The following is a 17,037-nucleotide window of genomic DNA, read 5'->3' as shown; positions in this document are numbered from 1 at the left end:
GTGCTTCTAGTTCCGACAATGCAGTAATAACCAACAAGTAATCTAACCTAACAATTCCACAACTACTACCTTATACACACACAAGTGTAAAGGGATAAAGAATATGTACATAAAGATATATGAATGAGTGGTGGTACAGAACGGCATAGGCAAGATGCAGTAGATGGTATAGAGTACGGTATATACATATGAGATGAGTACTGTAGGGTATGTAAACATAAAGTGGCATAGTTTAAAGTGGCTAGTGGTACATGTATTACATAAAGATGGCAAGATGCAGTAGATGATATAGAGTACAGTATATACATATGAGATGGGTAATGTAGGGTATGTAAACATTATATTAAGTGGCATTGTTTAAAGTGGCTAGTGGTACATTTTTACATAATTTCCATCAATTCCCATTTTTAAAGTGGCTGGAGTTGAGTCAGTATGTTGGCAGCGGCCGCTAAATGTTAGTGGTGGCTGTTTAACAGTCTGATGGCCTTGAGATAGAAGCTGTTTTTCAGTCTCTCGGTCCCTGCTTTGATGCACCTGTACTGACCTCGCCTTCTGGATGATAGCGGGGTGAACAGGCAGTGGCTTGGGTGGTTGTTGTCCTTGATGATCTTTATGGCCTTCCTGTGACATCGGGTGGTGTAGGTGTCCTGGAGGGCAGGTAGTTTGCCCCCGGTGATGCGTTCTGCAGACCTCACTACCCTCTGGAGAGCCTTACGGTTGTGGGCGGAGCAGTTGCCGTACCAGGCGGTGATACAGCCCGACAGGATGCTCTCGATTGTGCATCTGTAGAAGTTTGTGAGTGCTTTTGGTGACAAGCCGAATTTCTTCAGCCTCCTGAGGTTGAAGAGGCGCTGCTGCGCCTTCTTCACAACGCTGTCTGTGTGGGTGGACCAATTCAGTTTGTCCGTGATGTGTACACCGAGGAACTTAAAACTTTCCACCTTCTCCACTACTGACCCGTCGATGTGGATAGGGGGGTGCTCCCTCTGCTGTTTCCTGAAGTCCACAATCATCTCCTTTGTTTTGTTGACGTTGAGTGTGAGGTTATTTTCCTGACACCACACTCCGAGGGCCCTCACCTCCTCCCTGTAGGCCGTCTCGTCGTTGTTGGTAATCAAGCCTACCACTGTAGTGTCATCCGCAAACTTGATGATTGAGTTGGAGGCGTGCATGGCCACGCAGTCGTGGGTGAACAGGGAGTACAGGAGAGGGCTCAGAACGCACCCTTGTGGGGCCCCAGTGTTGAGGATCAGCGGGGTGGAGATGTTGTTACCTACCCTCACCACCTGGGGGCGGCCCGTCAGGAAGTCCAGGACCCAGTTGCACAGGGCGGGGTCGAGACCCAGGGTCTCGAGCTTGATGACGAGTTTGGAGGGTACTATGGTGTTAAATGCTGAGCTGTAATCGATGAACAGCATTCTCACATGGGTATTCCTCTTGTCCAGATGGGTTAGGGCAGTGTGCAGTGTGGTTGCGATTGCGTCGTCTGTGGACCTATTGGGTCGGTAAGCAAATTGGAGTGGGTCTAGGGTGTCCGGTAGGGTGGAGGTGATATGGTCCTTGACTAGTCTCTCAAAGCACTTCATGATGACGGAAGTGAGTGCTACGGGGCGGTAGTCGTTTAGCTCAGTTACCTTAGCTTTCTTGGGAACAGGAACAATGGTGGCCCTCTTGAAGCATGTGGGAACAGCAGACTGGGATAAGGATTGATTGAATATGTCCGTAAACACACCAGCCAGCTGGTCTGCGCATGCTCTGAGGACGCGGCTGGGAATGCCGTCTGGGCCTGCAGCCTTGCGAGGGTTAACACGTTTAAATGTTTTACTCACCTCGGCTGCAGTGAAGGAGAGCCCGCAGGTTTTGGTAGGGGGCCGTGTCAGTGGCACTGTATTGTCCTCAAAGCGGGCAAAAAAGTTGTTTAGCCTGTCTGGGAGCAAGACATCCTGGTCCGCGACGGGGCTGGTTTTCTTTTTGTAATCCGTGATTGACTGTAGACCCTGCCACATACCTCTTGTGTCTGAGCTGTTGAATTGCGACTCGATTTTGTCTCTGTACTGGGACTTAGCCTGTTTGATTGCCTTGCGGACAGAATAGCTACACTGTTTGTATTCGGTCATGCTTCCGGTCACCTTGCCCTGGTTAAAAGCAGTGGTTTGCGCTTTCAGTTTCACGCGAATGCTGCCGTCAATCCACGGTTTCTGGTTTGGGAATGTTTTAATCGTTGCTGTGGGTACGACATCGTCAATGCACTTCCTAATGAACTCGCTCACCGAATCAGCATATTCGTCAATATTGTTGTTGGACGCAATGCGGAACATATTCCAATCCGCGTGATCGAAGCAGTCTTGAAGCGTGGAATCAGATTGGTCGGACCAGCGTTGAACAGACCTGAGCGCGGGAGCTTGTTGTTTTAGTTTCTGTTTGTAGGCTGGAATCAACAAAATGGAGTCGTGGTCAGCTTTTCCGAAAGGGGGGCGGGGGAGGGCCTTATATGCGTCGCGGAAATTAGTATAACAATGATCTAGGGTTTTTCCAGCCCTGGTAGCACAATCGATATGCTGATAGAATTTAGGGAGTTTTGTTTTTAGATTAGCCTTGTTAAAATCCCCAGCTACGATGAATGCAGCCTCAGGGTGTGTGGTTTCCAGTTTACAAAGAGTCAGATAAAGTTCGTTCAGGGCCATCGATGTGTCTGCTTGGGGGGGAATATATACGGCTGTGATTATGATTGAAGAGAATTCCCTTGGTAGATAATGCGGTCGACATTTTATTGTGAGGAGTTCTAGATCAGGTGAACAGAATGACTTGAGTTCCTGTGTGTTGTTATGATGATCACACCACGTCTCGTTAATCATAAGGCATACCCCCCCGCCCCTCTTCTTACCAGAAAGATGTTTGTTTCTGTCGGCGCGATGCATGAAGAAACCAGCTGGCTGCACCGACTCCGTTAGCGTCTCTTGAGTTAGCCATGTTTCCGTGAAGCAGAGCACGTTGCAATCCCTGATGTCTCTCTGGAATGCTACCCGTGCTCGGATTTCATCAACCTTATTGTCAAGAGACTGGACATTGGCGAGTAGTATGCTAGGGAGTGGAGCGCGATGTGCCCGTCTCCGAAGCCTGGCCAGGAGACCGCCTCGTTTGCCCCTTTTACGGCGTCGCACAGGGTCGCCGGCTGGGATCAGATCCATTGTATTGGGTGGAAGGCAAAACACTGGATCCGTTTCGGGAAAGTCATATTCCTGGTAGGAACGATGATGAGTTGACGTTAATCGTATATTCAGTAGTTCCTCCCGACTGTATGTAATGAAACCTAAGATTACCTGGGGTACCGATGTAAGAAATAACACATAAAAAAACAAAATACTGCATATTTTCCAAGGAACGCGAAGCGAGGCGGCCATCTCGTTTCGGCGCCGGATACAGGTGTGCCAAGCTTGTCGCTTTATACCCAAGAAGACTTGCGGCTGTAATCGCTGCCAAAGGTGCTTCAACAAAGTACAGAGTAAACGGTCTGAATCGTTTTTTATTTTTAATAAATTAGCAAAAATTCTAAAAACCTGTTTTTGCTTTCTCATTATGGGGTATTTTGTGTAGATTGATGAGGGGAAAGAAATCAATAATACATTTTAGAATAAGGCTGTAACCTAACAAAATGTGGAAAAAGTCAAGGGTTCTGAATACTTTCCGAAAGCACTGTATACTGTAATGTCTCACCACATTGGAGTTCCAGTGCCTCGTCACTATTGTCCCAACAGTCGTTGTTGCCGTCACACGTCAGTGACATGGGGATACAGTTGCCATTGGTGCATGTGAACTGGTTAGGGTGACAGGTGTTTATTTGGTCCTCTGGAGGAAAGAGAGAGAGGGGGACAATTTAACAGCTATTGTTTTCACTACATTGTTGAATATTCAGATAGAAATGTGTTACATCAAACAAATGTGCCTCTATGTCTTGTACAATAAGGAATCAAAACAGTTTTACAAAATTACATTATTTGCAACAGCCCGCAAAGTTTGCCTTCTGAATGTGGCCATGATCTAGGGTGCACTGTTGCAAAACATTTTGAAGTGGAAAACAAACATTTTAAAGTCCAGGTAATCTCTCCCTGTTTCAGTCTGTTTTCTTGCCTTTGGTGCCTGAACATGGCCCAGGTTCGGTAGTACTCACGGCAGGAGGGAGGCTCGTCGGTCCCGTCGACACAGTCTCTGATCCAGTCACACACCCAGGAGCTGGGGATACACTTCCCCTCGTCACAACGGAACTGGTCGGGCGAGCACGTCCGGCCCGCTGTAACACACACACACACAAACGCGCATGCACACACACACACACACACATGTATGCCCAAACACACACAAGGGCACAGTATATAGTGAACAGACTGTGGAGAGTGACAGAAAACTGAAAAAACATACATGTGCAAAACCACAGCAGGTACAGGCATGATATACAGTGTACAAAACATTAGGAACACCTTAATATTAAGTTGCACCCTCTTTTGCTCTCGGAACAGCCCCAATTCGGGGCATGGACCCTACAAGGTGTCGAAAGCGTTCCACAGGGATGCTGACCAATGTTGACTCCAATGCATCCCGCAGTTATGTCAAGTTGGCTGGATGTCCTTTGGGGGGCGGACTATTCTTGACACACACAGGAAAGTGTTGAGCGTGGAAAACCCAGCAGCGTTGCAGCTCTTCACACACTCAAACCGGTGCGCCTGGCACCTACTACCATATCCTGTTCAAAGGCACTTAAATATTTTGTCTTGCCCATTCACCCTCTGAATGGCACACATACACAATCCATGTCTCAATTGTCTCAAGGCTTAAAAATCCTTATTTAACCTGTCTCCTCCCCTTCATTTACACTGACTGAAGTGGATTTAACAAGTGACATCAATAAGGGATCATAGCTTTCACCTGGATTCACCTGGTTGGTCAAAGTCATGGAAAGAGGATGCGCACTCAGTGTATAAAACAAAAACACACATCATAGCTAGACTTACCACAGAACAAAGGGTTCTCGTCACTGTTGTCCCCACAATTGTTGTAACCGTCGCACAGTTGGCTAGCGTAGATACAGATGTTGGTGCTGTCACACTTGGTTTGTCCGGAGGGACACGTTCGGGGCGCTACGGGAACAGAGTAAAGTAGAAAAGGTTTCAGAGGGTTAAAGATAGATTCAACGATATGACGTTACAATAAGTAGCGGGGTAACTTCTGACATAAACAAAGAGAGTTTGAATAAAGAGGTCAAACTTGACTTATGTCACACAGCTAATATGTTGCTGGACAGAGCGAACTCCTACGCACATGTGCAGATGCTTAACAGTATCTTTTTTGGCACTCTTGCTAATATCTTTGCTTCGACTCTACTTAAATCAACTCGATTCACAGCAGTTATCACTCACGACAGTTGATCTCGTCTGAGGTGTCGTTGTCGCGGCAGTCATTGTAGCCGTCGCAGACGAAGGCGGCGGAGATGCAGCGTCCATTGGTGCAAGTGAACTCGGTGGCGGAGGCACAGGTGGGGAACGGGCAGCCCAGCTCGTCACTGTTGTCGCCGCAGTCATTCGTGTAGTCACAAACGTAGGACAGGGCCACACAGCGGCCGTTGTCACAAGTGAAGTCCTGGGCCGAGCACTCGTGGAAGGCTGAGAGGTGGAAGTAAGAGAGGGTGAGCACAACTGGTTTCTCTTGAAGTTTCTTCCTTGCCATTGTGCTTTTCAAATCAAATCGTATTTGTCACATGCGCTTAACACAACAGGTGAAGACCTTACAGCGAAATTCTTACTTACAAGCCCTTAACCAACAATGCAGTTAAAAAAAAAAAAAAAAATACAAATAAAAAAATAAGAATAAGAAATAAAAGTCACAAATAATTAAAGAGCAGCAGTAAAATAACAATAGCAAGGCTATATACAGCGGGTACCGGTACAGAGTCAATGTGCGGGGGCACCGGTTAGTCTTTGGGGTCTACGCCAGGTTACTGTAAAGCACTTTGTGACAATTGATCTAAACAGGGCTTTATAAATACATTTGATTGATTGATTCATTGATTGAGCAAGTGTGGAAATCTATGGGAAATCTATGGGGGAAATACCAATAATGGAGTCTTTTTAACAAGGTTCGTCGGTGCAGGGAAATGACAGTACAGGGAGCACACTTGAGCTATAAAACATTTGACATGACTGCTGAGTTTGAAAGATTCCAAACTTAAGAGCTCTTGGCTTTGCTGTTGCTGGGTCTCGACTAAAATGGCGGCAAAAAACAGACTGAGGTAAATACACTCACCGCACACTCTCTCCAGCTCGTCTGAGTTGTCCTGGCAGTCTCTGTAGCCGTCACACTTCAAACGCACTGAGATACAGCCACCGTTCAGACAGGTGAACTGCTCGGGCTGGCAACGGTTACCGTTGTCATGGATACAGTCCCTGCCATTGTTGGCCAAATACCAGTTACCCGATACAGGACACTGACACTCTGGACCAGACGGACCTATAGGCAGAGGGAACCATCATCAGGGTCAGGGGTGATAGACATTGGCATGATGGATGGACATTAGTAGCTGTTGCTTTAGTTGCTCAATATTATTGTGAGTAACTGTGTGACTACCCACTGGGAACAAACTGGTTGATTCAACTTTGTTTCAGTTTGTCAACTTATTGTGACGTGGAAAATATATTGGATTTGAAAAAAAGTTATCAATGTACACTTGTTTCGAGGGTAACATTTAAACCACAGGATTATGTCATCATCGTAACAAAATTTCAACATAGACAAACCCTGAATTTGTTGAATTTATAGCTCTAAAACAACGTCAGATCTTCAATGTTGTATCCACTTACAAGTGGTGTAAATACTTAAGTAGTACTTTATAGTATTTTTACTTAAGTCGTTTTTTGGTGGTATCTGTACTTTACTATTTATATCTATGACAACTTTTACTTTTACTCCACTACATTCCTAAAGACAATGTACTTTTTACTCCATACATTTTCCCTGACACCCAAAGTACTCGTTACATTTTGAATGCTTAACAGTGTGTACTAACCAACTTGCCTAGTTAAATAGAGGTTAAATATATATATATATATTTTTTTTAAACAGAACAGGAAAATGGTTTCTGTTTGTCTGTTGCCAGTTTGTCATGTCCCACCAGCGTGTTCCCTGTGCACTAGTTTTTCCCTAGTCTTCCCAGTGCTGACCTTTCTGCCTGTCCTGTACCTGCCTGACTCTGATTTGGATTACGACTCTTTGCCTGCCTTGACCTACTGATTGCCTGCAGTCCTGTACCTACCTGACTCTGATTTGGATTACGACTCTTTGCCTGCCTTGATTTACCTTTTGCCTGCCCCTTGTACTGTAATAAACACTGAGACTCGTACTGTCCGCCTCCTGTGTCTGGATCTAGGGTCTTAGCCTGAGCCGTCATAACTAAACACAAATGCTTCATTTGTAAATGTGCCCCTGACAATCTGTATATTAAAAAAACAAGAACATTGTGCCGTCTAGTTTGCCTAATATAATGAATTTTAAATGATTCTTAAATATATTTAAAATCAAATATGAACAGCTATTGTTTCAATTCAACCCAGGATTCAACAATAAATAGGCAATGCATAGGCATAGGGTTTCAAGCTCTGGCTAACTTCAAATGTAATGATAATTAGTGATATTGAATTGTGTTTGGTTGTCAACGCAACAACAAAAAAAATCAACATTTGAAGGAGATATACAGGTAACAGACAAAATAAAGGAAAGACCAACATAAAGCTTCTTAATAAGGAGTTGGGCCACCACGATCCGCCAGAACAGCTTCAATGCGCCTTGGCATACAGTGCATTCCGAAAGTTCAGACCCCTTGACTTTTTCCACATTTTGTTATGTTACAGCGATATTCTAAAATCAATTTAAAATAACGAATCGTCATCAATCTACACACAATACCCCATAATGACAAATCAAAAAACAGGTTTTTAGAATGTTAGCAAATGTATATAAAAAAAACAAATACCTTATATACATAAGTATTCAGACCCTTTGCTATGAGACTCGAAATTGAGCTCAGGAGCATCTTGTTTCCATTGATCATCCTTGAGATCTTTCTACAACTTGATTGGAGTCCACCTGTGATAAATTCAATTGATTGGACATGATTTGGAAAGGTACACCTGTCTATATAAGCACCCACAGTTGACAGTGCATGTCAGAGCAAAAACCAAGCCATGAGGTTGAAGGAATTGTCCGGAGAGCACCGAGACAGGATATTGTTGAGGCACAGATCTGGGGAAGGGTGCGAAAATTTCTACAGCATTAAAAGGTCCCCAAGAACACAGTGGCTTCCATCATTCTTGAATGGAAGAAGTTTGGAACCACCAAGACTCCTAGAGCTGGCTGCCCAGCCAAATTGTGCAATTGGGGGAGATGGGCCTTGGTCAGGGAGGTGACCAAGAAACCGATGGTCACTCTGACAGAGCTTCAGAGTTCCTCTGTGGAGATGGGAGAACTTTCCAGGACAACCATCTCTGCAGCAGTCCACCAATCAGGCCTTTATGGTAGAGTGGCCAGACGGAAGCCACTCTTCAGGAAAAGGCACATGACAGCCTGCTTGGAGTTAGCCAAAAGGCACCTAAAGGTCTCTCAGAACATGACAAACAAGATTCTCTGGTCTGATGAAACTAAGATTGAGGCGACTGGGAGACTAGTCAGGATCAAGGGAAAGATGAACAGAGCAAAGTACAGAGACTGGACCTCAGACTGGGGCGAAGGTTCACCTTCTAAGCACACAGCCAAGACAACACAGGAGTGGCTTCGAGACAAAGTCTCTGAATGTCCTTGAGTTGCCCAGCCAGAGCCCGGACTTGAACCCGATCGAACATCTCTGGAGAGACCTGAAAATACATGTGCAGCAACACCCCCTGTCCAACCTGACAGAGCTTGAGAGGAAAATGCAGAGAAAAATGCAGAGAAAAATGTGAGAAACTCCCCAAATATAGGTGTGCCAAGCTTGTAGCGTCATACCCAAGAAGACTAGAGGCTGTAATCACTGCCAAAGGTGCTTCAACAAGGTACTGAGTAAAGGGTCTGAATATTCATGTAAATGTAATATTTCAGTTTTTATTTTAATTTTATAAATTTTCCAAAATGTCTAAAAGCGTGTTTTTGCTTTGTCATTATGGGGTATTGTGTGTATATTGATGATGGGGAAAAAACGTTTTAATTAATTTTAGAATAAGGCTGTAACGTAACAAAATGTGGAAAAAGTCAAGCGGTCTGAATACTTTCAGAATGGACTGTAGATTCTACAAGCGTCTGAAACTCTATGGAAGGGATGACACCATTCTTCCACCAGAAATTCCATAATTTAGTGTTTTGTTGATGGTGGTGGAACAACGCTGTCCCAGGAGCCGCTCCAGAATCTCCCATAAGTGTTCAATTGAGTTGAGATCTGGTGACTGAGATGGCCATGGCATATGGTTTACAACGTTTTCATGCTAATCAAACGATTCTGTGACCACTTGTTCCCTGTGGATGGGGTTCTTGTCATCCTGGAAGAAACCATTCCCATCAGGATAGAAATGTTTCACCATATGTTGAAGCTGATCGCTCACAATGGCTGTGTATTTATAGGTGTTTACCTCTCCCTCTAAGGGGTTGAGTGGACCTAAACCATGCCAGGAAAATGCACCCCACACCAGCTCAAACAACTCAAATGTTTCCTTTATTTTGGCAGTTACCTCTATCTTCTGCTTGGACAGTTCCATATGTGCCATTGTCTGGCCTTAATTCCAGTTTGATTGATATGTTGGATTCACGTCTCCATCGCAACCAAAAATCTAGTTAAATAATCAAACTAAATCAAATCAAACTTTATTTAAAGTGCATTTAAAGTTTGATTTGATTTAGTCCAATTCTTAAACTTAAGATTTTTTGGGTTGAGATGGAGATGTGAATCCAACATATCAATTATTCATTTGTAGACAAACTGGAATTAAAGCCAGACAGTGGCACAGATGGAACTATCCAAGCAGAAGATACATCTTCAAATATTGATATTGGTTGCGTTGACAACCAAACACAATTCATTATCACGTTTGAAATATAATAAATAGCCTATTAACTTGTCAACAAGTTAACCAATTAGATGTTGGATTCTCATCTACAATTTAACCAAAAATAAAGGTTAAAGAATGGGATTAAGCCAGTGGCACAGATGGAACTATCCTTTAAATGTTGATATTCGGGTGGCGTTGTCAACCAAACACAATTCAATATTACTTTTGTAATACTGTAAATAGTCTAAAGTTAAGGCTATCTTACAAACTAATGCAACATTCAACCTTAAAATGGCCTCATTTTGAGGTTACTGTAACTATAAATGTCTTATGTAATCATATAAAGCATGCATGTTCAAGATAGCCTGCATACTGTAGGTCACATGCTTCGTAGACAACAGGTGTAGACTAACAGTGAAATGCTTACTCACGGGTCCTTTTCCAACCATGCAGAGTTAAAGATTTAAAAAAATATATTTAAAAAATAGACACAGTGAGTAACGAATAAAAATAACAAGTAAAAATAACATGGCTATACAGTATAAAGGGAGTAGAAAATAACATGGCTATAAAAAAAAAATGGTTACCAGTACCGAGTCGACGTGCAGGGGTACAAGGTAATTGAGGAAGCTATGTACTGTACATATACTGTAGGTAGAGGTAAAGTTACTAGCAGCAGCGCATGTGGTTAGTGTGTGTGTGGCGTCAGTGTGCATTTTATGTATGTGTGGGCGTATGTAGTGTGTGTGTGTGTGTGTGTTGGGGTGTCAGAGTCCAGTGTGCGTTCATAGTCCGTGCAAGAGAAGGGTAAAAAGGGTAAATACTGGTAGTCTGGGTTGCCATTTGATTAGCTATTTATCAATCTTGTTTAGAAGTCATATGGCTTGGGGGAAGAGCTGTTCAGGGTCCTGTTGGTTCCAGACTTGGTGCATTGGTACCGCTTGCCATGCGGTAGCAGAGAGAACAGTCTGTGGTTTGGGTGGCTGGAGACTTTTACAATTTTTTGTGCCTTTCACTGACACTGCCTGGTATATACAGTAGGTCATAGATGATGTACTGGGCTGTACGCATTATCCTCTGTATAGCTCCTTGCAGTCGGATGCCAAGCAGTTGCCATACCAAGTGGTTACGCAGCCAGTCAAGATGCTCTCGATGGTGCAGCTGTAGAACTTTTTGAGGATATGAGGGCCCATGCCAAATCTTTTCAGCCTCCTGATGGGGAAGAGGCATTCTCGTGACCTCTTCACGACTTTGTTGGTGTGTTTGGACCATGATAGATCCTTAATGATGTGGACACAGAGGACCTTGAAGCTCTCGACCAGCTCCACTACAGCCCTGTCAATGTGAATGAGGGCGTGCTCGGCCCTCAGTTTCCTGTAGTCCATGATCAGTTTAGGGAGAGGTTGTAGTCCTGCTCCCTAGGGGTTGTCTCATCGTCGTCGGTGATCAGGCCTACCACCATCGTGTCGTCGGCAAACTTAATGATGGTGTTGGAGTCGTGCAGGGCCACGCAGTTGTGGGTGAACAGGGAGTACAGAAAGGGACTAAGCACGCACCCCTATGTTTAGGGTTAGCATGGCAGATGTGTTGTTGCCTACCCTCACCACCTGACTTGGGGGTGGCCCGTCAGGAAGTCCAGGATCCAGTTGCAGAGGGAGATGTTCAGTCCCAGGGACCTTAGCTCAGTGATGAACTTCGAGGGCACTATGGTGTGGAATGCTGAGTTGTAGTCAATGAACAGGATTCTCACGTAGGTGTTCCTTTTGTCCAAGTGGGAAAGGACAGTGTGGACCGCAATAGAGATTGCGTCATCTGTCGATCAGTTGGGGCGGTATGTTAATTGGAGTGGGTCCAGGTCGTCGCAGGTCTGTGAAGATCTTCACAATTGCTGTAATAATCTGTGCAGAATCTCGAACGGCAATGATCACTTGCACCCTGTACTTTTAATGTAATCTAAACTGCAATCCAGGTAATGTGATTCTGTTGTTAGATGAAGCACAGTGATAGCACATTAAACAAAATATCTGACATTGTATTCCCATTTAAACTTTGCTGTACTTTTAAATGGTTGAAAGCGCAGTGATAGACATTTGGGTGACAATTAAACCAAAAATCAGACATTGTTTTTCCGTAAAAATGTGGTTGTGCTTTTAGATGGTTGAAAGCATAGTGATTGGAAATTGAAATAACTTTTGGCTGTCTTTTTGAGTGGATGAATATAGGTTGTAATCTCAATGATCAACGTCTCAACCAAATACTGTGTTACGAAATTATACATGTTGAAATAATGCGGTGTGCCCAGTGGGTATTGTTGTTCTCAGACTTTCACCTGAATCATTAATTGATGTCAATGAGAGATGAGAAATGTGAGTTTAGCGTGTGGATCTCAAGCCCTATAAGAACTCCAAGACACTGAAAACAAATGTTTTGTTATTCAAACTCCTGACCTGGCACGCAGACGTGACTACACCCTCCGTTAAACTGCTGACAGGGGCTTGAGCAAGCCTCCTGCTTGGACCCGGCGTACACGTGGATATCGTTGGGCCTGTACTGTAGTTCCTGGACCAGGACCGTGAACCCTGACCCGTCGTCCTTCCCGGCACGGTAGACCGCTTGCGTGGTCCAGTCAGTCCAGTATATGTCCTGCTGGAACACGGTCAAAGCGTAGGGGTACTGGACCCCACTCATGATCACCTGGCGGCTCTCCCCGGTCAGGGTGGAACGCTCAATCTTATCTCTAATGTTGAGAGGGAATGGAGTGGAGATGGAGAAAATTAATGGATTGGTTGGTGGGTGAGTCGGTGGATGGATGCATAGATGGAAGGATGAATGGAGAGTTAGAATGCTAAGAGATCATGAGAAATGGGTGCATTGGAAAACAGTGTAGCCTACTGCTTTTAAATATTTAAGGAAGTGGAGAATTGTTCAACACTTTCCTGGGTAAAAAAAATCACAAATGCCACATGATTTGGACTTATTGATTCCACCTCATTTCCAACTAAGCGACCAGGTACATTCTAAGAAATGGCACGGTCAAATGGTAATTACCTATGAGTTACTTTCTTTCTTTGAGATTCATTCAAACTATGGTACAAAAATGTTTAGTACTGTACATTATAACACAAAACAAACAGCTGAAATATTACAGAATGTTACAAATGATCGTGATCTTACAGGGAAGCGTCGGCCCAGTAGAGCATCCTTTCCTCGTAGTCTATGGAAAGTCCGTTGGGCTGGGACAGACTGGTGCTGATGATGGGCACCCGGAAGTTTCCACCCAGAGTAGCTCTCTCTATCTTAGCAGGGCTCCCCCAGTCAGTCCAGTATAGGTAACTACAGAGAGAAAGAGTAAGAGAGAAATGTTATCCTAGCATCTTAGCTTAGCCAAGGCCCCTATGAAGGGGTATCTGTACATGAATTTACTATTTATATTTTTGACAACTTTTACTCCACCTACATTCCTAAAGAAAATAAATGTGCTTTTTACTCCAATACATTTTCCCTGACACCCAAAAGTACTCGTTACATTTTGAATGCTTAGCAGGACAGGGAAATTGTCTAATTGACTCACTTATCAAGAGAACATCCCTGGTCATCCCTATTGCCTCTGATCTGGTAGACTCACTAAAAACAAATGCTTAGTTTGTAAATTGTGTTGACCCTGGCTATCCGTAAATAAAAAAAACAAGAACATCGTGTCGTCTGGTTTGCTTAATATAAGACATTTAAAATGATTTATACTTTTACTTTTGATACTTAAGTACATTTAAAACCTAATACTTTTAGACTTTAACTCAAGTAGTATTTTACTGGCTGACTTTTACTTGAGTCGTTTTCTTTAAGGTGTCTTTACTTTTACTCAAGTAGGAAAATTGGGTACTTTTTCCACCACTGCCGACCGCAAGGCGCTACAGAGGGCGGTGAGTAATGCCCAGTACATCACAGTGGAAGGCCCCCAAAACACTCCAGCCACCCATCGACTGTTCTCACTGCGACCACACGGCAAGCGGTAACGGTAAACCAAGTCTGGAACCAACAGGACCCTGAACAGCTTCTACCCCCAATCCATAAGACTGCTAGACAAGGCTGCTAAATAGCTAATAAAATCAAATTTTATTGGTCACATACACATGGTTAGCAGATGTTAATGCGAGTGTAGCAAAATGCTTATGCTTCTAGTTCCGACCGTGCAGTAATATCTAACAATTTCACAACAACTACCTTATACACACAAGTGTAAAGGAATGAATAAGAATATGTACATATAAATATATGGATGAGCGATGGCCGAACGGCATAGGCAAGATACAGTAGATGGTATAGAGTGCAGTATATACATATGAGATGAGTAATGTAGGGTATGTAAACATTATATAAAGTGACATTGTTTAAAGTGACTGGTGATACATTTATTACAGCCAATTTTTTGGCTGTTGCGCCTTCTTCACCACGCTGTCTGTGTGGGTGGACCATTTCAGTTTGTCCGTGACGTGTACGCTGAGGAACTTAAAACTTTCCACCTTCTCCACTACTGTCCCATTGATGTGGATAGGGGGGTGCTCCCTCTGCTGTTACCTGAAGTCCACGATCATCTCCTTTGTTTTGTTGATGTAGAGTGAGAGGTTATTTTCCTGGCACCACACTCCGAGGGTCCTCACCTCCTCCCTGTAGGCCGTTTCGTCGTTGTTGGTAATCAAGCTGTAGTGTCATCTACAAACTTGATGATTTAGTTGGAGGCGTGCATGGCCACGCAGTCATGGGTGAACAGGGAGTACAGGAGAGGGCTGAGAACGCACCCTTGTGGGTCCCCAGTGTTGAGGATCAGCGGGGTGGAGATGTTGTTTCCTACCCTCACCACCTGGGGCGGCCCGTCAGAAAGTCCTGGACCCAGTTGCACACGGTGGGGTCGAGACCCAGGGTCTCGATCTTAATGATGAGTTTGGAGGGTACTATGGTGTTAAATGCTGAGCTGTAATCGATGAACAGCATTCTTACATAGGTGTTCCTCTTGTCCAGATGGGTTAGGGCAGTGTGCAGTGTGATTGCGATTGCGTCATCTGTGGATCTATTGGGGCGGTAAGCAAATTGGAGTGGCTCTAGGGTGTCAGGTAGGGTGGAGGTAATATGATCCTTGACTAGTCTCTCAAAGCACTTCACGATGATGGAAGTGAGTGCTATGGAGCGATAGTCATTTAGCTCAGGTACCTTAGCTTTCTTGGGAACAGGAACAATGGTGGCCCTCTTGAAGCATGTGGGAACAGCAGACTAGGATAGGGATTGATTGAATATGTCCATAAACACACCAGCCAGCTGGTCTGCGAATACTCTGAGAACGCGGCTAGGGATGCTGTCTGGGCCGGCAGCCTTGCGAGAGTTAACACGTTTAAATGTTTTACTCACGTTGACTGCAGTGAAGGAGAGCCCGCAGGTTTTGGTAGCGGGCCGTGTCAGTGGCACTGTATTGTCCTCAAAGCGAGCAAAGAAGTTCTTTAGTTTATCCGGGAGCAAGACGTCGGTGTCCGCGACGGGGCTGGTTTTCTTTTTGTAATCCATGATTGACTGTAGACCCTGCCACATACATCTCGTGTCTGAGCCGTTGAATTGCGACTCTACTTTGTCTCTATACTGACTCCTAGCTTGTTTGATTGCCTTGCGGAGGGAATAGCTACACTGTTTGTATTCGGCCTTGCCATGATTAAAAGCAGTGGTTCGCGCTTTCAGTTTTGTGCGAATGCTGCCATAAATCCACAGTTTCTGGTTTGGGAAGGTTTTAATAGTCACCGTGGGTACAACATCACTGATGCACTTGCTAATAAACTCGCTCACCGAATCAGCGTATACAGCAATGTTGTTGTCTGAGGCTATCCGAAACATATCCCAGTCCACGTGATCGAAGCAATCTTGAAGCGTGGAATCAGATTGGTCGGACCAGCGTTGAACAGACCTGAGCACGGGCGTTTCCTGTTTTAGTTTCCGTCTATAGGCTGGGAGCAACAAAATGGAGTTGTTGTCAGATTTGCCGAAAGGAGGGCAAGAGAGGGCTTTGTATGCGTCGCGGAAGTTAGAGTAGCAATGATCCAGAATGCTGCCAGCCTGGGTCGCGCATTTGATATGCTGATAAAATTTAGGGAGCCTTGTTTTCAGATTACCTGTGTTAAAATCCCCAGCTACAATAAATGCAGCCTCAGGATATGGGGTTTCCAGTTTACATAGAGTCCAATGAAGTTCTTTCAGGGCCTCGAGGTGTCTGCTTGGGGGGGATATACACGGCTGTGATTATAATTGAAGAGAATTCTCTTGGTAGATTATGGGGTCAGTATTTGATTGTAAGGAATTCTAGGTCAGGTGAACAAAAGGACTTCAGTTCCTGTATGATGTTATGATCACACCACGACTCGTTAATCATAAGGCATACACCCCCGCCCTTCTTCTTACCAGAGAGATGTTTGTTTCTGTCGGCGCGATGCGTGAAGAAACCGGGTGGCTGTACCGACTCTGATAACGCATCCCGAGTGAGCCATGTTTCTGTGAAACAGAGAATATTACAATCTCTGATGTCTCTCTGGAAAGCAACCCTTGCTCGAATTTCGTCTACCTTGTCAAGCGACTGGACATTGGCGAGTAGTATACTCGGGAGCGGTGAGCGATGTGCCTGTCTACGGATCCTGACCAGAAGACCGCTCCGTCTGCGCCGCCGTTGTTTTGGGTCGCCTACTGGGATCCGATCCATTGTCCTGAGTGGTGGTCCAAACAGAGGATCCGCTTCGTGAAAGTTGTATTCCTGGTCGTAATGTTGGTAAGTTGATGTTGCTCTTATATCCAATAGTTCGTCCCAACTGTATGTAATAAGACTTAAGATTTCCTGGGCTAACTGTATAAGAAATAATACAAAAAAAAACTAAATACTGCATAGTTTCTTAACCTGTTATGGCTGAAGGGGCAGCATTGAGTAACCTGGAAAGAGGTGGCCATTTCAAAC

The 17,037-nt window shown here is 44.5% G+C and overlaps 1 protein-coding gene across 1 annotated transcript in view; it reads right to left on the bottom strand.

Annotated features, from left to right (window-relative positions):
- lrp2b (low density lipoprotein receptor-related protein 2b) overlaps positions 1-17,037 on the bottom strand; it is a 127,644-nt gene that overhangs the window by 57,094 nt on the left and 53,513 nt on the right. Inside the window, exons 44-50 of the mRNA XM_071391154.1 lie at positions 13,233-13,391; positions 12,506-12,795; positions 6,295-6,498; positions 5,412-5,654; positions 5,007-5,132; positions 4,169-4,288; positions 3,715-3,846 (exon numbers count right to left, since the gene is read on the bottom strand). Coding sequence (XP_071247255.1) covers positions 3,715-3,846; positions 4,169-4,288; positions 5,007-5,132; positions 5,412-5,654; positions 6,295-6,498; positions 12,506-12,795; positions 13,233-13,391 — 1,274 coding nt within the window. The remainder of the gene's footprint in view (positions 1-3,714; positions 3,847-4,168; positions 4,289-5,006; positions 5,133-5,411; positions 5,655-6,294; positions 6,499-12,505; positions 12,796-13,232; positions 13,392-17,037) is intronic.

The sequence above is a fragment of the Salvelinus alpinus genome, chromosome 3, assembly GCF_045679555.1.
Source record: "Salvelinus alpinus chromosome 3, SLU_Salpinus.1, whole genome shotgun sequence".
Taxonomy (NCBI): Eukaryota; Metazoa; Chordata; class Actinopteri; order Salmoniformes; family Salmonidae; genus Salvelinus; species Salvelinus alpinus.
Note: the sequence above shows the minus strand (reverse complement) of the source record. Positions and strands in the feature narration are given on the sequence as shown.